The 26,720-nt window shown below is 43.1% G+C and overlaps 1 protein-coding gene across 1 annotated transcript; it reads right to left on the reverse strand.

The window, feature by feature from the left end:
• Positions 1-57: 57 nt before the first annotated feature.
• Positions 58-26,720, reverse strand: MGST2 (microsomal glutathione S-transferase 2). The gene is made up of 5 exons (XM_015073612.3): positions 25,639-26,720; positions 20,071-20,170; positions 4,248-4,318; positions 838-919; positions 58-351 (listed from the first exon to the last, which is right to left on the reverse strand). The coding sequence occupies exons 1-5, from the start codon at positions 25,694-25,696 to the stop codon at positions 222-224; spliced, it is 441 nt and encodes a 146-aa protein (XP_014929098.2). The 5' UTR covers positions 25,697-26,720; the 3' UTR covers positions 58-221.

Consider the following 26,720-nt stretch of genomic DNA (forward strand, 5'->3'; position numbering starts at 1 on the left):
AAACCTGGGCTCTACGCACTTGCACTGAGGATATGGATACATCCCGTCCGAGCAGACTTCACTTCTTAAACAGGAATGTATTCTCTAACAGGTATGGTCCTACAAAGCCATTTCAAGAAAAACAAAAGAAAGACTTTTGTTTTTAAAAATTGATTGACTCCATATAACCTTCAGGGTGGAAACAGCTTCTGCTAGCATTTGGGCAAAGGGAGGGGGGGACGTTAGAAGCGTCTCAGTTTCTTGGCGACATTGAGGTCCATGTATTCATCCAGAAAGCTGTTTGCAATCCCCAGGGTGCCCAGGACTGTCAGCAAGGCCAGAATCGCCAGACTCAGCCGGAACCCGGTGATCCTGCAGGGTGGACGTGAGGCAGAGAGGTTATCAGCAGCTGCAGGGATGAAGGGAGGCGTCCTGAAGCAGGCAGCTCCACGTGGACACCACCCAGGACTTCCATGTCTTTGCCGTTTGAAAATTTTGATTCATCACATGAATTCAAGGGGGATGCCTAGGCACAGAGATTAATTGGCTCCTTTGAACATTCAAAGGATTATCAAGACCGGGACGAATTATTTCCCTTGCAACTTTTTGGAGATAGCGCACAATTTTTGCAAGGATTTAAAGTGTAGCGGCCAGAAGTGCCCGTTCAGGGCACAGTTTGTACTTGATGTTCCTGCCTCGCACCAGTAGGGCGGGGCCTGGAGAGAATGGCCCCGGGCAACACAGATGACTTTTGCAAACACAACCCTCAGGGCTACTACTATTCCCAGGAGCGGGAAGCTAATTCAGACTCCATCCTGCCACTTTTGCCTGAACATCCAATCCTTATGTTCTCCTTACCTTTTTTTAGCTGCTTCTGAATATCCCCAGAAATACTGGTGACGGGCATATATGTACACAAGACCCAGACAGGTAGCAAAAACTATAGAGAAAAAATAGAGAAGATACAGGATATGATGGCAGTGTCTCAAAGTGCAATATGAAAACTGAGGGAAAAAAACTTACAAACTTTGTACATGTCCAAAATATATACAGATTTCTGGCAACTCAATCATGAAAGGAAGACAAATTAATTTTTTTTAATGGGCAAAATATTTGAATGGACAATTCATACAGGAAGATAAACAAATGTACCAATAAGCACATGAGAGTTGTTTCAGTATTCAACATCATTCAATATCAGCAAGCTGCATCTTAAAACCACAATTAGAGGGGCACCTGGGTGGCTCAGTCAGTTAAGCGTCTGACTTCGGCTCAGATCATGATTTCATGGTTCGGGAGTTTGAGCCCCGCGTCAGGCTGTGTGCTGACAGCACAGAGCCTGGAGCCTGCTTCGGATTCTGTGTCTCCCTCTCTCTCTGCCCCTCCCCTGCTCATGCTCTATCTCTCTCAAAAATAAATAAATATTAAAAAAATTAAAAACAAAACCAAAAAAGCCCTATTAGATGACACCACCACATACCCACTAGGATGGCTAAAATTTAAACACACCAACAAAACGTCGGTGATGCTGGAATCCTCATACACCCTTGGTGGGAGTACAACCACTTTGGGACAAGGTCTGGTAGTTACTTATGAAGCTAAATATACTTTTCACCCAGCAATTCCATCCCTATGTATTTACCCAAAAGAATGAAAGCACTTTTCCATAAAAAGACTTGTACAGAAGGTTTATTGCAGCTTTATTCATAAGAGCCTAAATTTGGAAAGAGCCCAGAAACCTACCACCAGTAGAATGGATAACCAAATGGAGATAATCATACTACAGAATACCACTCAGCAATGAAAAGACACAGATACTTGCAACAACATGGTGAGTCTCAACATTTTGCTGAGTGAATGAAGCACTGTACAAGAGGTCACGCTCTATGATTCCAGCTATGTAAAGTTCTAGAATGGGCAAAACTACACTGTGATGAAAAAGACCAGAACAGCGTCTGCTTCTGAGAGCACCTGACGAGGAGGGGCATACGAAAACTTTCTGGGTGGTCATGTCCTGCATCTTGAGGGGTATACACTCGTTAAAACTCATTGAATGGTACATGTATGATTTGTGCATTTCACCATACAGTATACAAATTTTACCTAAAAGAAACGTAAAGTGCGGCATGATCTGCCCTCTGGTCTAACAGAAAACACCAATATCTTCCATACAGTCAGGGACCCTCTCTCTCTTCCTCAGCACCCAACGGATGCAAATAGCCAGGGCCCTCTTGCACACTTGGAGTCTATCTGTGAGGCTCTGATATCCTGGATAAAATGAAATTCCTTATTTTATTAGGTCACAAACATTTTCTTTAGTTTCTACTCTATACCAGGTATTATTCTAAGGATCAGGGTGAGCAGTGAAATGGATACAAGCTTCCTACCTTTATAGAATTTACCAGCAAAGACCGACAACCATGAGAAAAATGAGAAGAACATCACAGACTTGAAAGCATCGAGAAGGAAATGAAGTGAGATGGATGGGACCGTGGGGGGGAGGTGGAGGGGAGGACAGCGGAGCCACCTTTAGAAAGGGGTCAGGGAAGGCCTCCCTGAAGGGAGGACATGTGCGTGGGGCCTGCGGGTGAGAAGGAGAAGGCCGAGCAAAGAGCTGAGAAGAGCGGGGGTAGGGCCACCCGGCATGAGAGGGAGGAAGTGGAGAGATCCTGAGTGGGCTACAGTTAACCTCCCCATCTAATGACTTAACTCGCACAAAGCCAATGAGGACTATTCAGGGCAATTAATAGGCAACTTTTCATGAGAGAGAAGGAAAAGAAAATTACGACGGAAAACCCTTGTCTGACAGGAGGCCTCATTCAGCCCATTACAGTGAAATCCAAAGGGTCAAATAGCAGAGACTGAGTCCCATTATCAAAGGCACTTTTCCTATTAGTTGTTAATGCAGTCTTACCTGACAAGGAACAACCCCTTCATTCATGCCCTTGGGGGAAAAAACGTGAGTTGGGATAAAGTTAAGAAGTCTTCCTCTAGAGGACATTTTATCTGAAGTTCCTCAGTTGACAGTAAAAAGTACAAGAAGACAGTGATGGGGTTGCCTCTGAAAGCAACTGGATTTGGGTTTATGGGAAATCTTAGCAATCAACTGTCAGATCCAAATGAGGCAACGAGAAAGCAAAAGAGATTGGGTTTCTCCAACTAAGGTAGCTGGTGATACTTGACCCCATTAAAGAAACAGGCAGAGTTTGGGTTAAGCCTTCAGCTCTCCAGGGATATCTGCAGCCAAACAGAAAGTAGATGTCTGTAGAGTTGCTACATACAGGAGCACGACATCCTTGTGAACTTAAGAAAAGGTACATGGGTTATCGGAATACCTATAGACCCTGCCTGTACTTGAAATCCAGTTTTCTCCTACATTGATAAATGTTAAGTTGGACAAATTATCTGTGATTCAGTTTCCTCATCTATAAAGTAGGATATGTATAAAAATTTAAAACAGGGGCACCTGAATAGCTCAGTCGGTTAAGCATCTGACTCTTGATTTCGGCTCATGTCCTGATCTCAGGGTCGTGAGATCAAGCCCCGCATCAGGCTCCACACTGGGCATGGAGCCTGCTAAGATTTTCTCTCTCTACCTCTCCTTCTGCCCCTCCCCAGTCTCTCTCTCAAAAAATAAAATAAAAATACATTATTTTTTTAAATTTAAAACAGTTTCTGGCACATAGTAAGTGCTCAATAAATAATAGCTATAATGATTAGGGTGAATTGTCGCAGATAAACTAGAATTAAGGAATCAGATTTGAAGACAAACTCATGTCATTTTCATCTGGGAGTGCCCAGCATACAGTTTGTTTCAAGTTGTTTTTTTTTTTTAATTACTGAATTAAATTGAAATGAAGCCAAAATTAATTTATCTTTATTTTTTTTAATTTTTTTTAATGTTTATTTTTGAGAGAGAAAGAGAGACATAGTGTGAGCGGGGGAGGGGCAGAGAGAGAGGGAGACACAGAATCTGAAGCAGGCTCCAGGCTCTGACCTGTCAACACAGAGCCCGACGCGGGGCTCAAACCCACGAACTGCGATATCATGATCGGAGCTGAAGTCGGGCGCTTAACTGACTGAGGCACCCAGGCACCCCCAAAATTAACTTATTTTTAGAACAAGTGCTCTCTGATGCACATAGACATGGCTTATTTTGTTTAAAACAATTTCTAGGATCAGAAGATGTATGGTTACATGTCTGTTCCTTAATGGTTCTAAGAACCACAGTCATCATTAGATCAGAGTTGACTGTATTCTAAAATTACCTTGATTGAAATACCATCCAGCCATCCACAATGTAATCAGAAATATGGGGTAAAACTCCACACAGTTTTGTCTGCAGGAAAAAATAAAGACATGGGTTACATTATGAGAAAACTAAACACCAAAGCATTAAGCTTCCATCTGAAGGTAAATGTCTAATCTCTTCTTATAAAAATATGTAAGAATTACATACATGTCTTTTCATGTAAAATGAATCTTCCAAGGTAAGACTCAAACATTGTTTAAATCTTAGATCAGGGCCAAGAATCACTCTCCTACAGGTAAACCACCAGTAGTAGGAATGAATTATACCTCTTTTCCAAAAGACAGACCTTGAGATGGTCCTGATTCTAAGGCTAAAATTCATTCTGTATCCTATCTACAGAACCCAGAAAATAACACAACTTATGTAAACCAAATTTCTTCCCAAAATTCCTACACATTCATTGCCTTTCAATTGAGTTACTCAGCAGTTAAAAAATGGTTTTAAATAATTCCTGTAAAATCTCCTGAAGTCTATGAGTAAGTATTTTTCACTCCCATTTTACAGAGGAACAAACTAAGACCTGAGAGCACAAGCTGACCGATGCCTTGCAGAGAATCAAACGGACTATGTCATCGCCAGATTCCAAGTTCCGTCCTAACATCAATTCAAATTGCCTCTATTCATAGAAGAGGTGGATGGAAATTTTGATACTATTTTAAGCGAAAAGGAATAGTTCTCTGGGAACTATAATTCATCTGCACCTAGCAAAGGGAAAGGAGATGAATTATATTCATGCTTCCCGTGCTACGCCCCCAAGTGATCTTAGTTAGGTTGACTGTGCTCCTTGCTGACAATATCACAACCAGAAAGAGCTTTAATATAATTCGTAATGAGGTCTTGAGCTGATCCTGATGGAAGCAGCATAATTAGACAGAATTAGAAATGATACCACAGTGTTCCTTAAAGCTTGAGGATTTAAGGTTATGAGGCAATTGACCTAGAAATAGTTGATACCAGTTCTTGAAGATCTGCATCTTCTATCCGAGGTCACCATGAGTGGCTCTTTTTTTTTTTTTCCCAAGTTAAAAAAAAAAAAATTGTTTTGTTTTGCTTTTGCTACCAAGATGGCGACATAGGTGGCTCCTGAACTTCCCTCCTCCCACGGATACGCTGATCGCACAGCCACACACAGAGCAATTCCCTCTGAAAGAAATCCCGAAACCAGCTGTGACTCCTTCAGTGCAGGCAAGGAGAAAATACCCACACTGAAATAGGAAAGAGGGAGACACGCTCTCACCATAAACCCCAGCACAGCACTGTATCACCAGGTGGGAGTCCTCAACTCCTAGCTTCTCCCAGAGGACCTAGAGCACTCCAACTTTTTAAGACTTCCACTTGAGGGCTGGGTCCCCAAAACACTTAGCTCTGAAAGCTAATGGGGCTTGCATCCACAGGATTCGGGGTAAGACTCTAGCAGGACAGTGGCACAATCCCTCCCTTAAAGTGCCTACCAGCAGGGGCTGCGTCCCTGTGCACATCCCCTTGGGGCTCCCGGAAGTAACCCAGAAGATGGGAGAAGGGAGTATCCCAGAAGATAGGGGGAGGGGTGCTGAGGTCCTAGGTGAGCAGGGGTGATTAGAAGCCATTGAGATTCAGGCACAGGTGTAAATGTTAACTGCATTTATGCTCCCGGAGGGCAGAGCCTGGGCAGCTCAGCACCCAAAAAGAGTCCCTTTGTCCCCTATAAGCAGTTGGTCTTGCCCTGACCTCAGGTCTTAGTTGTGCTCATTCTACTTTTCCCCTGGCTCCTCGTTTGATGGCCTGCCTTAAGCCCTAGTCCTTCTGAAATGAGGCTTTGTTCATTTCTTAATAGCATCTAACAGATTGAAAATAATTCTCTGATGGCTAGCCCTGGGGCCCTGCTATTTGCGGATGGTCTTCTCTGCAGCTGCCTGCTGAGAAGACCAGGTATTACTTGGCCTTGAAATACCTTGCATCCCATTCTACTTGCTCATTATGACCTCTTCCACCCTCCTCCAGCCTGTGACCGTGTCTTTCTGCCACCTCAGTTAAATGGTTCACGCCTGGATATGTCCCAAGATAGCTGTTCACAGTGAGTTGTCCACAAACATTGTTTAACTCAAGGGGACCAACCTCTGAAAATCTGTTCTTGACAATCCTATCAGTGACTACTCACAGTTACATTGACAAGAAGACCAAAATGAGAATAATTTCTGGTCTCTTCTGGACATGAAGGCAGATATATTCTGTCCTCTTTCTATAGGAGATCCTCAGGGAAAATCTCCAAATGGGACAGAAAAGAGCTGGCAGCAGCTGTGTCCATTTCCCTTTATGTGGGAAGAGAGGGTATAAGCTGATTGTGACCACTGATAGACTGTCCCCTTTCCTGCATGTCCACACTGAGGGAAACGAGTCTATCTACTCATTCCCTGGTTAGACCCCTCTTTGCTCAGTAGTCCTGTGCTCTTTTGACATCTAAATTCCCCATAAAATTATTAGGGAGAATTGTTATTATTGTTATAGACAGGTGTCACCATGTGCCTCGAATTCTACTCAGGGGCAATAACAGAAAGAGGCAGCTAGAAAGACAGTAGGGGGACGAATCATCCTAGTTTGCCCTAGATTGAGCAGATTTTGAGAACATGGGACTTTGAACTTTATAACCAAGATAGTCCCAGATAAACTGTAGTGGTCTGCCTAGAACTGAGGGTTCCCTGGGACACAGAACTTTGAGTGCTAAAACCAAGAAAGCCCCAGGCAAACTGAAAAGATCTAGTCACCATGAAGAATGACCTGAAGGAGCCTATGGAGATCGAATAGTTCAAGCTGCTGGAACCCCTCATGGATCATCCCCAGCTCCAAGGGATCCCGGAGCTCAGGACATGTGGCCACCGCGGGGTCCCACTTGGACCCGAGGGCTGGCAGTAGCGAGGGCGGTACCAAACTAAGTGCCGTTGGACCCTGTCTTAGTCAGTACGTGTGCCGCTGAATTCAGCTCATTTTGGAAAGAAGAATCAAACGTTGGCCCGACAGCCAAATCTAGCAGTTCCTAAAATGCTAGTCTACAAATGTTTTTGATTGTATAGTGCTCGTGGTTGCATAACCCCACAAAAAACAGAAATGGCCTGCTTTACAACAAAGATGATGTGAAGTTGGTGCCATACGGCAGCTGCCCGGCCTTCCTGGATTTGGGTGGGGCTATCTCTTGCCAATGGAAAGAGAAGGCGAAATGTGTCACTTCTGAGCCAAATGATTAAGAAGCTGGTGCGCCCAGATCCCTTCCCCCACACCTGGTTGAGTGGAGAGAACTCTCAGGACGTGGATGGGGACAGACCCCTTAGATGGACAGAGCGTAGGCCTCTCAATGACCATGGGGAAGGCCACTCAACCAGGAGCACCCACATAGGACACTTCGTGGACAGAACACAAACTTCCCTTGTGTTAAACCACTGGGATTATGGGGTTGATCCATTTAGCACGGCAAACACAATCAGCTGGAAAAATATATCACATACACTATAAAACCCACACAAAACAGAAATTCAAGAATGAGACTCTAAGAGCAAATATAAATAGAAGCTCCAAAATTTCCTCGTGCTCACAGCGGATGACTTAGTTCGCCCTCAGCATGTACATGTCATCTGGGAGACCTCTGACCTAAAACACTTGTGAATATCTCTGCTATTAGATTTAAACGCACAACAGGACACAGCGTATAGCAATCTTGTTCACAGAAAATCTGAACCATGCGCTGAAGGGAAAAACCTAATTAGCTATAGTACGTTTCTAATGGTACGACATCTTTCAAAAAATAAAAACAGACGAGGCAACTTAAAGGAGACTTCATAGGAGCTTCTTCTCTTTCAAGTTTTTGTTTGCTCATTTTTCTTTCTCCTTCTGTTTGGGTGACTCATTCTGAAGCAGCGGGCTGCACACCGCCACGAGCAGCTCGCACTATTAACAGATGACCCAGCCCCGGTCTGCTGCCTTTTGACCCTGCAAAGTCTTTTCAATTATTACACTGGCCGAGGGTCAGAGCAACAGGTTAATATGCTCAGAAAAGGCTCGGGGATGAAAGGTGCTGAAGTTAATCTTTCTATATAGATTCGTAACTATCTAAATTGCTCCTTGTCAAGCAACCCTTGTGCGGGAACACCAGAGGACATTTGCCACGAATAGCAGGAGGGCAAGACTCTAACCACCACTTCAGTGGTGCCACTGATAAGCAAAGGGATGAACCGATGAGGGAGTGAGGCTCGCAGCTCATCCAAATTCCTGCCGCTCCTCATCCCCCCGCTTCCGGAGGCTCACCCAGCTTGTGTGCAGAGCTATTTGGTGGTGGCATGAATGTTTGTGCCCCTCAAAATTCATGTGATGAAGGTCTAATCTCCAGCGTGGCTGTATGTGGAGTAAGGAAGTAATTAAGGCTAGAATGAGGTCAGAAGTGGGGGACCTTGATCTAATGAATGGGATTGGTGTCCTTATAAGAAGAGACACCAGAGAGCTCTTGACACCCACCAGACTCACTCTGCCCAGCCCCTTCTCTGTGCTTGCATGCACACACCAAGGAAAGGACAAGTGAGGACACAGCAAGCAGGCAGCCATCTGTGAGCCCAGAGAAGAGAGCTCTCAGCAGAAATCCAAGCAGCGGGAACCTTGATCTTAGATCAAGGTCATGATCGCCCAGCCTCCAGAAGTGTGAGAAAACAAATGTGTGTTGTTTAAGCCACCCAGTCTGTGTTATTTTGTTACAGCAGCCCAAACTGACGAATACAGGCAGTTTGTGGAGAAGGATGAAGAACTCATCATTTAGAGTCATTCTCTGGCCTTGGGGACCCCTAGCCCTTTCTAATTCAGTGGATAAATACATCTTATGCATTCAGCTAATATCTAAGATGGGTGCACTTGTAAGAAAAATGGAGATGTGTTCACTGTTTTTTATTTGACTTATTTGTTGTTGTACTAACCTATTACAAAAGTAGGTGACTCCCATTACTATAATCCCAGTGTTACAGAATACCTGAAAAATTTTTTGTGTGAATTTTCCTTTCTCCAAAGTTTTTAGACATAAGTTAGAGCCACTAGTTTTAATTTCAAATTTTCAGGATTTGAATTTGAAATGACTATAAAAAGTAAGTGGAAAAGCAACAATAACAACAGCAACAAAATTTACAGCTATAGTAGAGTAAGAGGAGGGAAATGTTTCTGAAGAGTACTCAGATTCAGGATGATTGGGTTTACTTGTGGCAGGCTAATTCTGGAACAGGAAATGAGTAGTTCAATATTAAGCAAATAAGGATGCATTAAAAGAACTAAGTGAGAGGATTTCCTTCTATCTTACCCAGCACTAATGAAACCATTGTTGGGACACTGCATATACTTCTAGGCTTCAGGTTTAGAAATAACATGAAAAATTTTAGTCTAAAGAGAACAACCAAAATTTTTTCATAATTTGGGGGAAGAAGCTGAAGAATTATTACTACCTAGCCTCAAAATATAGAAGATGAAAGATAATGAAGATAAGGATCCCCAACTGTATGAAAAAGAGTGGGGTCATTAGCAGCTATTCGTCTCTTCTGGTGAGAACAGAATCAGAGGGAATGTACTTAAATTGCCACAAGATCAAGGTAGTACTTGGATCTACTTTTGAGATTTATAAAAGCCTTCAATCTAAAGGGATCAAGGTACTCAAATTAGACCAGATAGAATTTTCTAAGCTTAGCAATAACAAGAAGGACTGGCCCTTGTTGAAACTATAGTTGCTTTGTTCACAAGTTTAAAAGTGTATTCTGGCAAAAGACTGCAAAACTCTAGAAAAAGTCGTCTCTAAGGCCCTCACGGTAGGAAGGAAAGTGGGAGTGGATGGGGGACTCTAACTCTCAAGTTACCTGGGACTGGTAACATGGGTAAACTGGGCTCCAGAATCATCATCTCTGCTTGGCGAATGAATATCCAACCTGAGGTGATGTTGAGACAGGAAATAGGTACTTCTGGGGTGGTGAGAGGGACCTGGAAGTGATTGTTATAAGACGTCAGGTCCCACTTAGGGACAGGATTAGCCCTAACACCAGGCTTCTTGGCCATACTTAGGGAAAAGCAGCAGGAAAAAAGAGTAGAGGAAAAGACAGCATTTCTGGTATAGCCAAGGTCATAAGATGTTCAAAGGAGGCTGAAGGACTCAATGCTTTGGGCCAGAAGAGCCAGAAAAGAAAGTACATTTTCTCTTAGGGATTTGCAGAGCTCGAGGAAGCCTACCCTATAGCCAAATAGGCTTTGGAATGACCTGGTTATCCCGGGGGATCCTGTCCTAACTACCTCAGATAAAATCAAAATGGCTTTACTAGCAATGAATTTAATCTGGTTTGACCTGATTTACCTAAACCTTAGAACCTAAGGCAAGAACTTGGGCTGGTGCTATGGAACATCTAAGAAGAAATTCACGGAAGTGAGTAGGCCCATCCCCACTCACTCTTCAGAGAAACCTAGGACAGTTACTACTGTGCTCTTGAAGGTATTTTATGACTCCAAATTCACTCCCTCTGCCCCAATTATTGGCTATTATTTTTTAACCCCTCTTCATTCTGCCACGATTAATCAAACAGAACAAACAAAACACTTCTAACAAGGAAATTCGGTTTGTATACTTTTTGATAAACAGACATTTAAGAGAAATATTTGGAAATGGTGTCCAGCGATAGAAGAGAAGGGAGAAAGCAATAACTTGAAGGAAATCAAATTTGTGGAAAGTGTAAGAACAAACAGAACCAGAAGCGGCCCGAGGATTTAGAGTGCTGGAAGCCCAACACTCCCCAACAGAATGTTCTCAGATGACAGAAGACAAAGTGGGAAAATGTGGAATTTCCTCCTGTGATGATTTTTATAAATAGAACAGTGTCTCCCTAACTTCAAGCATTCATACATCACTGTCAACATTTTAACATCTCCGTATACCACTTACTATCTTTCTATAAATCAACTATTTTTTCCCTTAAATTAAGGAAAATGCAATTTTATGAGTAGAAAAAGAATATCACTTTCGAAATAAAGAATAAGTATAAAAATAAATCCCATGAGAACAAAATTTGCCAAGTTCTCATTAGATGCTGTTGATTGCTGAAGGCTCTGAGCATGAGACCCTCCCTCTGTCGAACAGGAGAATGGATGGTCCGGAGGTGTTGAGAATACATACTCCCTGCTAAATGTGACAGATTGAACCCATGTTTATTTCTTCTCCCTCCTGAAACCTCACTAAAATGCCAGGAAAGGAAAAAAAAATAGATACAAAGTCAAGAACAAGGAGAATGGGAGTAGACACAACAGTGGAAGAGAGACGTTAGTCAATTTCTGAATAAGGACGGCACTCAAGGGAACAGCAGCTGAGCTGACAGAGCAGAGACAGATGAAGCCTAAGCACCTGCACAAGGAAGGTCCAAGGAAGACTAATACACCGCTTATCCCAGAACCCAGGACACTCAGGAACTGGGGGCACCAGGTACCCGTGAGTCCGAGCTAAAACAGAAGAACTGGTGGACAGACTATAATCAGGAGTGCTTTAGCTCCCCTCCACTTCTGATCCCCACCCCTACTACCCCATCACAGGAGATGGGAGGTCTATCGTCTAGAGAACCAGAACCAGAGAATCTCGTGGGGTCTAGGAACAATGGTGGGTGGGGGGGGGGGTGAGGGTAAAATCTTGTACTGAAAGCCACGCGAACCTACATACTACATAGTGGAAGAACCTTCCTTCATTCACCCACCACACTTTCAGGTTTCTAGAAGTAAGACCTATTTACCCATCCTCCTCCCTCATCCCATCCTTGCCTGCCCCCACAGGGGGCTTACGGGTTTTCCCCAGAGAAACCAAATGGTCCCAGAAAGATAACCTACAGATACTGACTTTGGGGACTCTACAAAAGAAAGCTGCTGCCGATCAATCACCCTTTAGTGAGCTGCCCACACTACTGAGCCCCACCCATGCACACAGAGTCCCATCATTTTCTGATGCTCTTTACTAAATTTGCACAGATAGCCAACCGAGGATCACTTGATATTTGAGTAAAGCTTCTAAGGTCTCCTTTGCTCAGATCTCTTTGCTGGACCCTTGTCTTCTTGACCTCTAAGTCTGGTTCAGTCCTTGCTCCTCTTCTCTCCCTTCTCCTTTGTCTACACCCACTCCCTTAAGATTTCTTCTAAAAAATTTTTTTAAAAAAATTCTTCCAATCTCATGGCTGTAAATCATCTTCGTGTGCCAATGGCCAATAACTCTTGAATTTATACTTCCGGTTCCAATCTCTATGCTGAAATGCAGATTTTTATACCCACGTCCCTGCTTCTCTCCACTTAGATGTGTAAACAATGTACGAGGCAGTTTATGATGCAAGAACAAACGATCTGAGTAGCTTAGTCGATGACAATGCTTACAGTCTCTCCTTAGCTGTAGCATAAGTCACACCTCAGACACAACATGTCAAAAGGAGCCTCCCGGTCTTCCCCCCAAAACTGCTCCTCCCACTGCCTTGTCTCTCTGTTGTCTCTCTCATCTCTCCCAGGATGCTCAGAACAAAAATCCAAGGTCATTCTTGATGCTTCTCACATGCCATATTTATTATGTCAGGAAATTCCCTTGGCTCTACCCTCAAAACGTATCCAGAATCTGACCATTTCTCACCATCTCTACTGCTACATGCCTGGTTCAAGTTAGCTTCCTAACTGAATTTTCTGCTTCTACCAATGCCTTCATAGAGACTGTTCTCAGCAAAGCAGACCAAGTGATCCAGATCATGGGTGCCTGGGTGGCTTAGTCAATTAAGTGCCTGACTTCGACTCAGGTCATGATCTCGTGGTTCATGAGCTCGAGCCCTGCATCAGGCTCTTGGATGTCAGCATAGAGCCTGCTTTGGATCTTCTGTCCCCCTCTCTCTGCCCCTCCTCTGCTCATTCTCTCTCTCTCTCTCTCTCAAAATAAATAAATAAAAACTTTAAAAATAAAATAAAATATAAAATCATGTTACTCCTCTGCTCAAAACTTTATAATGACTTTCCATTTCACTCGGAGAAAAGCCAAAGGCCTTACAATGGCCTTTAGGGCCCTACGTGGTCCATCTACTACCTTTCTGACTTTCCCTCCTACCACTGCCTGTCAGCTCCTTCTCTCAACCACACTAACTTCCTTGCTAACCCACCAGGCACATTTCCACTTAGGGTCTTCGCACTGGTCATTCCTTCTGCCTCAAGTATGTTTTCTCTGCGGGGTACCTGGATGCCTTGGTCGGTTGGGCGTCCGACTTCGGCTCAGGTCATGATCTCGCGGTCCGTGAGTTCGAGCCCCGCGTCGGGCTCTGTGCTGACAGCTCAGAGCCTGGAGCCTGTTTCAGATTCTGTGTCTCCCTCTCTCTCTGCTCCTCCCCTGTTCATGCTCTGTCTCTCTCTGTCTCAAAAATAAATAAACGTTAAGAAAAATTAAAAAAAAAAAAAAAAAGAATGTTTTCTCTGCGTGTTCATGTGGCTAACCCCCTTACCTGCTGCGTAAGCTGTTGCTCAAGTGCTACCTTAGTGGGGTCTACACCGACCACCCTAAGCAGCAACCTACCCCCGACTCACCCCCGAACAACCCACCCCTCTGTGCTTTCCTTTTTCTTTTCTTTCTTAACACTTACCACCTCTTGCATAATATATTATTTTCTTATAATATTATCTGCTTATGGTTTATTTTCTGTCTTTTCTGGCTATGAGGTAAACTTCAACAGACAAGGATCTTTATCTAATTTTTTCATTGATACATCCCAAGCTACTGGATATATCACACAATGCCAGATATATAGAGGTGCTCAATAAATATTAAAGGGGCAAATAATAAATAAAATTGAAACGCAAGGGACAAAATAGACAAATAAGAAGGAACTTAGAAAAAAAACAGAAATGATGGGGGCACCTGGGTGGCTCAGTCAGTTGAGCATCTATCTGACTTCGACTCAGGTCATGATCTTGCAGTTCGTGGGTTTGAGCCTCACGTCGGGCTCTGTGCTGACAGTTCAGACCCTGGAGCCTACTTCAGATTCTATGTCTCCCTCTCTCTCTGCCCCTTCCCCACTCATGCTCTGTCTCTCTCTCTCTCTCTCTCCCTCTCAAAAATAAATAAACATTAAAAAAATTTTTTTAACTTTTTTTTTTAACATTTATTCATTCTTGAGAGGGAGGGACAGACTGTGAGTGGGGGAGGGGCAGAGGGAGAGAGAGGGAGGCACAGATTCCGAAGCAGGCTCCAGACTCTGAGCTGTCAGCGCAGAGCCTGAAGCGGAGCCTGAACCCACAAACCATTAGATCATGATCTGAGCCAAAGTCGGATGCTTCACTGACTGAGCCACCCAGGTGCCCCAAAAAATTTTTTTCAAAAAGAAAAAAAAAAGCAGAAACGATACATGGAATTAAAAAATATATTATTATTGAGCCGCTCAGGAGTTCAAGCCCCGTGTCGGGCTCTGTGCTGACAGCTCAGAGCCTGGGGCCTGCTTCGGATTCTGTGTCTCCCTCTCTCTCTGCCCCTAGCCCATTTGCATTCTGTCTCTGCTCTCTCAAAAATAAATAAACATTTAAAAATATATATTATTATTAAAGTCCTCTGAAATAAGAGAATAAATTGCCTCCATAAAACAAAAAAGGGATGATTTAATAGCAGCAGCAACAACTAAAGAACAATGAAAGAATAAAAATTAATTATTAGAAATTGAAATTGATATCTGAAACTTTTTTAAAAGATCAGTAACCAATCAGACAACACAAAGAAATAAAAGGCATCCAAGTTGGCAAGGAGGAAGTCAAACTTTCACTCTTCCCAGATGACATGATACTCTATGTGGAAAACCCAAGACTCCACCAAAAAACTGCTAGAACTGATATATGAGTTCAGCAAAGTCGCAGGATATAAAACCAATGTACAGAAATCAGTTGCCTTTCTATACACCAATAATGAAGCAGCAGAAAGAGAAATCAAGGAATTGATCTCATTTTCAATTGCACCAAAAACTATGAAATACCTAGGAATAAACCTAACCAAAGAGGTGAAAAATCTATATACTGAAAAGCAGAGAAAGCTTATGAAAGAAATTGAAGAAGACACACACACACAAAATAGGAAAGCATTCCATGCTCGTGGATTGAAAGAACAAGTATTATTAAAATGTCAACACTACCCAAAGCAATCTACATATTCAATGCAATCCCTGTCAAAATAACACCAGCATTCTTCACAGAGCTAGAAAAAATAATCCTAAAATTTATATGGAACCAGAAAAGACCCCAAATAGCCAAAGAAATCCTGAAAAAGTAAACCAAAGTTGGAGGCATCACAATCCCAGACTTCAAGCTGTATTACAAAGCTGTCATCATCAAGACAGTATGGTACTGGCACAAAAACAGACACATAGATCAATAGAACGGAACAGAGAACCCAGAAATCTGCCCACAAACATATGGCCAACTGATCTTTGACAAAGCAGGAAAGAATATCCAGTGGAAAAATGACAGTCTCTTCAGCAAATGGTGTTGGGGAAACTGAACAGTGACCTGCAGAAGAATGAACCCAGACCACTTTCTTACACCATACACAAAAATAAACTCAAAATGGATGAAAAGAAGCCATCAAAATCCTAGAGGAGAAAACAGGCAACAACCTTTTAGACCTTGGCCACAGCAGTTTGTTACTTGACGTGTCTCCAGAGGCAAAGGAAACAAAAGGAAAAATGAACTATTGGGAGCTCATCAAGATTAAAAAAAAAACAAAAACAAAAAACAACAACAAAAAAAAACCTCTGCACAGGAAACAATCAGCAAAACTAAAAGGCAAACCAATGGAATGAGAGAAGATATTTGTAAATGACATATCAGATAAAGGGTTACTATCCAAAACCTATAAAGAACTTATTAAACTCAACACCCAAAAGACAAAAATCCATGAAGAAATGGGCAAAGACATGAATAGACACTTCTCCAAAGAAGACATTCAGATGGTTAATAGACACATGAAAAAATGCTCAACATCACTCATCATCAGGGAAATACAGATCAAAACCGCAATGAGATACCACCTCATACCTGTCAGAATGGCTAACACCAACAAACTCAGGCAACAACAGATGTTGGCAAGGATGCAGAGAAAGGGGAACCCTTTTGCACTGCTAGTGGGAAGGTGAGCTGGTGCAGCCACTCTGGAAAACAGTATGAAGGTTCCTCAAAAAATTAAAAATAGAACTACCCTATGACCCAGCAATTGCACTACTAGGTATTTATCCATGAGATACAGGTGTGCTGTTTCAAAGGGGCACATGCACCCCCAATGTTTACAGCAGCACTATCGACAATAGCCAAAGTATGGAAAGAGCCCAAATGTCCATCAATTGATGAATAGATAAAGAAGATGTGGTATATATATATATATATATATATATATATATATATATATATATACAATGGAGTATTATTTGGCAATCAAAAAGAATGAAATCTGGCCATTTGCAACAATGTGGATGGTACTAGAGTGTATTATGCTAAGCAAAATAAGTCAGTCAGAGAAACACAAATACCATAAGAATTTAAGATACAAAACATAAGGGAAGAGAAGCAAAAATAATACAAAAACAGAGAGAACCAAACCATGAGACTTTTAAATACAGAGAACAAACTGAGGGCTGCTGGCAGGGTATTGGGTGGGGAAGGGCTTAAGTGGTGAGGGGCATTTAGGAGGACACTTGTTGGGATGAGCACTGGGTGTTATATGTAAGTGATGAATCACTAAATTCTATTGCTGAAATTATTATTACACTGTATGTTAACTAACTTGGATTTAAATACATACATACATACATACATACATACATACATACATACATAAAATACACAAAAGATCAGTAAACAGAAGTTCAAGAAATTTCCCAGAAAGAACAAAACCCCAAGAAGATGAAAAACCGAAGATAAAAGAAAACTAGATGACCAATCTGAGGATCAACATACAACTAATGCAGATTTTAAGAATAAAAGAACAGAGAAAATGAAGAGGAAATTCAGGGTAAAAATATTTTTAGAAAATTCCAGAACAGAAAGACATGAGTTTTCAAGCCATGAAAAAGTCTCATCTAGGGTTTAGCATAGTGAAGACAAATGCCTCCAAGCAAGCACAGAACCATACCATCTTAGGACACTGGGATTTAGGAAGATCCTAAAGCTTGCACAGTTTCCAAACAAAAAATCAAGAATCAGCATAGCACAGAACATCACAACAATATCAGTGGAAATTAGAAAATAAAAGAGGAATATTTTCAAAATTCTGACGGTAAGGATTTTTAACATAGAAATATATGCCTAACCAAACCATCAATCAACTGTAAGGTAGAATAAAGGCATATTTAGAAGTGGAAAGTCTCAAAATTTGACCAACTATTCACCCTCTCTCAGAAAACGTCTGCAAGGTATGTTCCACCAAAATGAGAGAAAACCAATAAATAGGAAAATAGAAGATCCAGGAAACAGGCGATCCAAATCAAGAAAATATAAGGGAAATTCCTGAGGATGATGACAAAAATCCCCACAATGACAGCAGGTAGCACGTTTAAAGAGCAACCTCCAGATGGGAGCAGAAAGATTGAGGACTCAAAAAAAAAAAAAAAGGACTCTAACAGAGATAATCCAAAAAAAAAAACCAAATGGCATTACTAGATTAATGTATTTGAATGTATTAAGAGGAGACTTTTTCAGTTCTGTTAAAGATTTGAGGATGAAACTAAGCAAACAAATAAATAATGAGGCAGTCACTAATCCCAGGTAAAACAAAAAATTCACAAGGAGATGAAATCATAGTATATTATTGGACTCAGCTTTGAACGTTACTTATAATTAGAATAATATAAACATTGGCTATTGGTTTAACTCAACAAAGTGATGTACTGGAGGGTAGACGTAAGGAAAAGAAGAAGTGGAGAAACATGAAATTCTTTCTTCCATAAAAGGAAACTGATTGATAATGTCTAAAAATTGTGAATCAATAAATAGCAGTGAAAGCATAGTGTTTAGAAATATGGAAGTAAATGCCAAAAGTGCTAGTCACAAGGGTGCCAATGGTTGTCTCTAAGGCTAGATTGGCAGTAAGGAGAGTTATCTGTTGCTTTCGGGCATGTAATCTCACTTGATTTTCAGACCACATACATCATTACTCTGACAAAAATAAATATTAGAATTGGGACATACTGGGACCAAACCAATACTTTCCACTTGACATAATCATAAAGATTCAAAGACAATTGAAATGGACATGACTTTCTCATCATGTTGTTCACTGTTACTGAAAATCATATCTTGGGCATAAAGTTTTAGTCAAGTAAGAGATCAAGCTCTGGAGATGTGCTGTAAAACACTGTATCTCTAGTAACAGCAATGTTTTATACATTTAAATTTTTTAAGAAGGTATATAGCTCATGTTACATGTTCTTACCACAATAAAATTTTGTTGAAAAAAATCTATGTCTATGCATCTCTTAAAACTATCTCTTCTGGGGCGCCTGGGTGGCTTGGTCGGTTGGGCGTCCGACTTCGGCTCAGGTCATGATCTCATGGTCCGTGAGTTCAAGCCCCGCGTCAGGCTGTGTGCTGACAGCACAGAGCCTGGAGCCTGTTTCCGATTCTGTGTCTCCCTCTCTCTCTGCCCCTCCCCTGTTCATGCTCTGTCTCTCTCTGTCTCAAAAATAAATAAACGTTAAAAAAAAATTAAAAAAAAAAAAAAACCAACTATCTCTTCTACCAACAGTGGTATTCACCCCAATGCTCAAGCCTAGAGAGTAGTCTGTGCAACCCTTGTTGAAGCAAAGAGATGGACAAGAGAACAATGCTGTCAGCTCAAGGATCATGACTTGCCCAGAGTGATTCAAGATGTATAAAAAGCTGAATAACCCACTTATCATTAAAGAAATAAAATTCCATAGTTTAACATTTTTCCACAAGGAGAACACCAGGTTCAGATCATTTTATAGGCAAATTCTAAGAACTTGGAAGGAACACACTCTTCCAATCTTATTAAAATTCTCTGAGAGAATAATTCTCTAACTCATTGCATGAGACTAGTATAATCTTGATATCAAAATGGGACAAACATCATATAAGAAAGGAAAATTATAGGCCCACGTCACTCATGACACAGATGAAAAATCCCACAGTGTTAACAAAAGAATAGAATGATATATAAATGGTGACGTGTGCAATGTTTCTAAAAGCACTTATCTGGGGGATGAAATAAAAAGGGAGCCCTAGCATCTGCAGCAACCAAACTCATGGTGTGGCTGCTGCAGAACATTCTGTAGAGATCTGAAAGGACAAGATGATCAAAATCACTACAAGTATGTATGAAATGGGAAGCTTTCTCATTCTTACACGCTTTGGATTTCAGGAAATGGTTCATGGGCAGAGGATGATAATGACCCACCTCTGTTTCAAGGAGAAAGGAAAAATTAAGATAGAAGATGGATGTCATAGCTAATCCAGCTTGAGGCTATTGAATTCTAAGGGTACTGGAGGGGCTCTTTAACCAAACTGCCATCCTTAAAGGTGTATACCAGTCATTCTTAAGATCCCTGCCTTTTCTGTAAATGCATCCTCTGAATTCATAACATAGGTGGATAAAGGCTCCATGTACTAAATACTTCAAGCTTTGAGCATCATGAGAAGGGGCATGGCTGTGAAGACTGGTTTGTTACAATGAGATATCTTCTCTGCACATCTTTCCCCTGATCCGAATTGTCTATATGTGACCACTGAAGGGTGGAGGAAGCATTACTTACTGTGCACGAAATATTCTCTCAAACTCTGGTGACCCAGAGACTGCTGGGGCTGTAACTTTGTATTTCAATCTTGCCTTTCCTACATGCAAAGCAAAATAACCTGCAAGTATAGAGGAATTAACAATTAAAATGTGGCACATCACTATTCATTAGAAAAACACAACTTCAAACCATAATTAGATACCACTGAATACGTATTAAGATGTTTAAAATTCAAAAGACAGACCATATCAATTAAAAAAGACAGGTGAGGCTATAAAAGCAACTAGAATTCTCAAAGACTCTGGCAGGAATGTAAAATGGTATAATCACTTTGGGAAACCATTTTGAAGGGATGCTTTACTTAGACATACGTAGATTGTATAGCCAGTCACTCCACTCCTAGTGATTTCGCCAAGAAAAATTAAATTATATGTCCATACAAAGACTTGTACACAAATATTCATAGCATCTTTATTCATAATAGCCAAAAATTAGCAACAACTCTGTGATGGTTAATTTTGTGTCAAGTAGCCTAGGCCATGGTGCCCAGCTGTTTGGTCAAACACCAATCTAGATGGTTCTGTGAAGATATTTTTTGAATATGATGAACATTTACATCAGCAGACTCTGAGTAAAGCCACTCCTTGATGTGGTGGGCCTAATCCAATCAGTTGAAGGCCTGAAGAGAACAGATGGACATTACCCAAAGAAAAAAGAATTCTGCCTCCACACTGCCTTGAGACTCAATACTGCAACAACAACTCTTGCTGGAATTTCCAGCCTTCCAGCCCACCCTGCAAATTTCAGAGCCTCCAGCCCCCGCAGTGGCATGAATCAATTTTTAAAAATAAATGCCTCTGTGTGAGTGAGTGAGTGTGTGTGTGTGTGTGTGTGTGTGTGTTTGTGTGTGTGCATCTGCTGTATTGGTTCTGCTTCTCTGGAGAACCCTAACACAAATGTTGATCAACAAACTAATGGATAAACAAATTGTGGTATATGTGCCATATCTATATAAGAGAAATACTGTAAGACAGTAAAAAGGAATGAACTGTTGGGGCACCTGGGTGGCTCAGTCGGTTAAGCGTCTGACTCTTGGTTTCAGCTCAGGTCATGATCTCATGGCTTATGAGTTTGAGACCCACGTAGGTCTCTGGGCTGACAGTGCAGAGCCTGCTTGGGATTCTCTTTCCCTCTCTCTGCCCTTCCCCCACTCACCTACTCTGTCTCTCAAAATGAATGAATAAACTTAAAAAAAAAAAAGAATTAACTATTGATACATGAAACAACATGGATGAACTTCACACTAATTATGTTGGATGAAAGCAGCAAGATCAGAAGAGAATATTACTGTACAGTTTCATTTACATAAAATTCTCAAAAATGCAAATGAATCCGCAGTGACCTAAAACGGATCAGTGGCTGCCTGGACATGATGAGAGCCAGGAGGGAGGGGTCACAAGAAAACTTTGGAGGATGATGGCTTCCTGTGTGACTCAGTTTCGCTACTATAAAATGATCATGATTTTGTTGTCCTTCATTGGCCACAGCTGTTGCGTTAGATCATCCAACCCTGTGCTGGAGTCACTTACATCTGACGGTCAATCCCATAAACCTCATTCACTTTTGGACCCACACTTCCTCCTTGGTCAGTTATTCTCACCTCCTGTCCTTCTCGCCCTCCTTTTACACCATGATTAGCGCTGGGGCCTATTAGTTCCCTCCGGATGATGTCTTCCAGCCACAGTTCCTTTCCAGGTCCCTCCAATGCTCTTCTGGTCTCACTTCTTTTAATACCTCCATGTCCCTTTCCTACTTGCTAATGTTTCAATACCAGTTTCCTTTTCCACACCAAGTTTTTAGCTTGTGTGACAGTATCAGGTGCGATGCATTTCCTCCAGAGAAACAATATGATCTCCCCTCTGACAAGTCAGTAAATAGCGAGCCTGGGTTAGTAAGGCCTCACAGAGCGGGACTATTCCCTTCCCCTGAATTCCTCTCTGCTATGAGTAAACTGTTGCTCAGGATCTAAAAGCTGTAGCTGAATGTCTAAAAGGGTGTAAATACTTAGGACTAGAGTCTCTCATTCAAACTGCAGTGGCATCCCTGAACCCTGAGAGAGCACAGTGAAGAGACCGAAAATGTGGGACTGGGCACTGTTTCCAACCCCAGGCTAAATCCTCTCAAGGCAGCATAAATCCAGAGGGGCCAATAACTCAAGGGTCCGCCTGGAGCCAGAAAGGAGATCTGACTGCAGCCGAGAAAATCTGCAGGCCCTTGCCGATCTGCACCCCACTGCTCCCACTGTGTCTAAGTTATTCCACAGCCTTGGAGAAAACACTTGGTAAGGCTTCTTGCTTCCATCTGTAAGAAGGGAACCATGAAAGATGGGCACTCCTTGATTTACACATTGGCGATGGTGCAAGAACCCAGAGCTTCGAGATGAAACTGTGACTACGCAAAAGCTTAGGAAGGGCTGTCTCCCTCACGGCTATTCATAGCACCTGGTTGCACCTGTCTGTAAAGGCAGCAAATGTGAGGAAAGAGCTTCAGTCGGGGGCAGAGCTGTTTGGATGCTCCCCAACCAGCCCACCCACAGCTGCAGGCAGAAGGATTCAGTTGGGCAAGCACAGTCCCAAGGAGGAGAAGCCCCTCTCTGTTCTTTCAGGTCAGGGGCCTTAGAGAGACCATGGCTACCGCGGGGATAACGGGATGAGGGCAGAAAGGCTCTTTTACCTTTTCTGGAGTGCGTCAATTTTCTTTCCCCTCCTAACATCACTTTAAAACTACCTGAGGGGTGCCTAGGTGGCTCAGCCAGTCAAGCATCTGACTTTGGCTCAGGTCATGATCTCGTGGTTCATGAGTTCACACCCCATGTCGGGCTCTGTGCAGGGAGCTCAGAGCCTGCTTCAGATTCTGTGTCTCTCTCTCTCTGCCCCTCCCCTGCTCATGCTCTGTCTTTCTCTCTCCCTCTCTCTCTCTCTCTCTCTCTCAAAAATAAATAAACGTTTAAAAAAAAAAAAACTACTTGAGAATACTCTCCCTTTGCTTGGCCTGTCTTTCCTGTCTCCTTCACTTTCTCCAGAGGGGCACATGCGTGCCAGGGAGAGTGAATCGAGAACCCTTCCTGTCCCACCATGCCACCTACCCTTCCCCAGCCGCAGCCAGCCTTCTTTCCCATCGTGTGGCTGCCTCTCAGTCCAGCAGCAGCTTCCTTCTGTGGGGAAGCAGCGATGACGGGGACTAGTCATGCTGAGTGCCAACCCCAGGCCAAGGATGCTGGTGGGCACTTCTCACCCAGTGTCCTGTTCGACCCTCCTTTTTTTAATGTTTGTTTGTTTGTGTGTGTGCGTGTGTTTAGAGAGAGGAAGCACTAGCAAGGGAGGGGCAGAGAGAGAGGGAGACACAGAATCCCAAGCAGACTCTGTGCTGTCAGTGCAAAGCCCAACATGGGGCCTGAACCCACAAACCACGAGACCATGATCTGAGCCAAAGTCAGACAGTCAACTAACTGAACCACCCAGGCACCCCTGCTTAGCCTTCTTTGATGAGGACACTGAAGGACAGAATATCCTGGCCAGGCGCACCCAGCTTGTTAAGTGTCTGAACTGGACAGATGTGGGATTGTCTGTCTTCAAAACTCAACCTGCTTCTACCATGGTATGTGGGCCCCCCTCTCCATAAACACCAGACTTCTGTAGAAGCAGCAAATTCTGGTTCTTAATGCCAACCAAACAGTTATGTCTTTCTTTCTTTCTCTCTTTCTTTCTTTCTTTGCTTCTCCCTTTCTCTCTCCCCCACCCAACCAGTAAATGTTCCCTGTCTATCACTGTTACAAAAAGAGACAACAGGCTCAAAATGGAGTCATCTATGCTAACATCACCAATCCTAGACATAACACCTCACTTAATTACGGTTCCAACCTCTCCCAAAAGTGGAATCTTAAACCAGCCAATCTGGAATTACGTGGTTAGCACCACAGAGGCAATCTGCCTGACAGACTCTTGCCATTCCCTAAAAGGAGACGACCTTTGCCACAAATAATCACAAACTAGCAACTTCCTGTTCTGCCCCCTTCTGCCTGTAAAAGTCTTTCACTTTGCACAGCTCTCCAGAGCGCCTTTCTACCTGCTAGATGGGATGCTGCCTGATTCAGGACTCATTGAATAAAGCCAATAAGATCTTCAAAATTTTTTTTAATCTTCATTGATTTTTGAGAGAGAGAGAGAGAGACAGAGAGACAGAATGTGAGGGAGGGAGGGTCAGAGAAAGAAGGAGACACAGAATCCCAAGCAGGCTCCAGGCTCTGAGCTGTCAGCACCCCACCCGACGCGAGGCTCGAACTCACGGACCTCAAAATCATGACCTGAGCCGAACTCGAAGGCTTAACCAACAGAGCCACCCAGGCACCCCATAAACCAATAAGATCTTAACATTTTACCCAGTTCAATTCTGCTTTCTAACACCACCAGCCACCACTGTCCCAGTCTCCTCTCCTCTCCCCACCCCCACCTAACCTCTGGCCACAGTTCTCGAGGAGCCCTGCACCCATCAGCAAACAGAAACCTCTCTGTGAGGCTGACAGAGGCTCTGTCTGGGGCATCTGTGGACCTGTTCCCGGGCTCCCCACAGCACCAGAATGAGGGCACACAGGGGTCGGCAGTGCTCACGTGTAGTGGTATGTGAACCATGGGGTCAGCACAGGGGCACTTGAGACCTAAGTGTTGCTTTAGTTGGCGATAAAAATCCTGCTCTACTCCACTACTCCGGAAAACACTGTGAATCCAACCACAAAATGTGTATCCTGTGGTAGAACAGTTTCATAAACTCATAAAACAGACCGGTTAGGCAAGACATGAAGTGTGCATGCGGGCCTGGACTTTATCCCATGCACCCTGAGCAGTCCTCAGCTCTGCCCCCTTTCTGGTAGGAGCACACTTGGAAAAATAAAGAAGTATGCATGGTTGGTTCCGAGTCTTGCTCACCCGTGCCCAGACTTTTTTCCCCATTTAGCATGTGAAGTTGGTGATCATGGATAAGATGATAAGAACCGAGCAAATGTGACCCCCGTGGAGCAAATGCCCTTTACATAACCAGGCAGTCGAGATATCGAATAATCCTAGTGGGACGGTGCTTTAAAAGTTAGATTCGTCACTTAACCTGAAGCTCGTGTTTCTGCAGATTTTTTTAGACCTGATTATGGTACCTGCCATAGGCAGTTTATTTAAGAAAACACTAATGAAAAGATCGGTGTTTCAGAAATGGCAGCCACGGTTTACAAGCAGGTACAATGTTTCCTTTGGCACATTCCACATTAATAGCTAGTGCGCTTCTACCCTCATTTGAACTGGGCTGGGGGTGGGAACCACAAACAATGCAGAATCGCTGGGCTCAGAAAGCCTACCACGTCCCCTTTGGGAGAACTAATCCTTGGAATGTTCCAAATCTGTTCCCAGGGATGGAGGCGCTGATGACCCAGAGTGGAGCGGGCACTCACACACTCATGGGCAACCAGCAAGTAAGTATGAAACTCGAAATCTGGACCTCCCTCCCTCTGCCGCACACGCACACACGCGGCCCGAGACTTACTTTGTTGACAGGCGGACAAGACTGAGACAGCGGCCAGCAAGATTGAATGCCCAGCCATCTTTCACACCGACTGTTCTGGCTCAGGGAACTATTTGTTGAAACCGAGGGGAAGATAACAGGCACTTTCGACTTGGTAATGTTGACCTTCCTTATAAGGTAAACAAAGCTGGAGAGGAAGAAAAAAAAAAAAAAAAAAGGACGATTCAAATGGCTGAGTGACCTTTGCCCTGGAACAGGAATCAGGAAGGCCGGTCGATCTGAAGCTGCCAGTCACAGATCTTTATCTGGCAGGGGAGCAGCCTCTGAGCTGGCTCTAAGTCTGTCTCCTCCTGTGCAGTGTGGGGGCTGCGGCTCAGCCCGAGGGACTAGCCCTCCAGCAGCTGCACCTGCAGACAGACCCATCTTCTCAGCCAGTTGGAAAACAATTTCCCCTGCCCCTCTTCCAACTCTGGACCCTTCCAGACTCTGGACCCTTGAGTCTCTTTGCCCAGCTCCAAGACCTTGCTGAGATCTTGTTCACAGCCTGCAGGAAAAGAGATGGGAGCATTTACTTAATCCCACTGAGATGTAATGTTCATTTAAATGGATTCTAATCTTATTCCCCAATAAAGGACAGAACTTGGATTTGTACCCAAGTCCAGCAGATTCCAAGTGTTGCCCTACCTCCTGTTATCATGCTGCTTCCCACGATCACCTTGACTCTCCCACAGGCATGGTGACCATAAATTAAAAAAAAAGAATAAACTAAGTTCCTCCTTCTGAGGAGGAAGAGGGCCCTTGGCAGAAGAAGTGGGGCAAGTTTTAAGCTGACTTCTACCAGAAACACAGCACAATGGTCATCATGTCAGTCAGAGCAATGCCCCACACCACCCAGGTAGAGTGCAGGTCCCTCCATGGCTGAAGGCTTCTCTGCAGAACCCATTATCATAGCCCCTCCACGCTGTCAACACAACCCTTTTGCCCCGTAAAGATGCAGCTTCAGGGGCGCCTCAGTCGGTTAAGCATCTGACTTCTGCTCAGGTCATGATCTCACGGTTAGTGGGTTCAAGCCCCACTCCGGGTTCTGTGCTGACAGCTTAGAG

The sequence above is a fragment of the Acinonyx jubatus genome, chromosome B1, assembly GCF_027475565.1.
Source record: "Acinonyx jubatus isolate Ajub_Pintada_27869175 chromosome B1, VMU_Ajub_asm_v1.0, whole genome shotgun sequence".
Taxonomy (NCBI): domain Eukaryota; kingdom Metazoa; phylum Chordata; class Mammalia; order Carnivora; family Felidae; genus Acinonyx; species Acinonyx jubatus.

Coding starts and splice junctions, on each gene's coding strand:
- MGST2 (XM_015073612.3), bottom strand. CDS start 25,696: ATGGCTGGGCATTCAATCTTGCTGGCCGCTGTCTCAGTCTTGTCCGCC. Junction 920..4,247: donor TGGATGGTATTTCAATCAAG/GTAATTTTAGAA, acceptor TTTTCTCTATAG/TTTTTGCTACCTGTCTGGGT. Junction 352..837: donor TCAGAAGCAGCTAAAAAAAG/GTAAGGAGAACA, acceptor TCCACCCTGCAG/GATCACCGGGTTCCGGCTGA.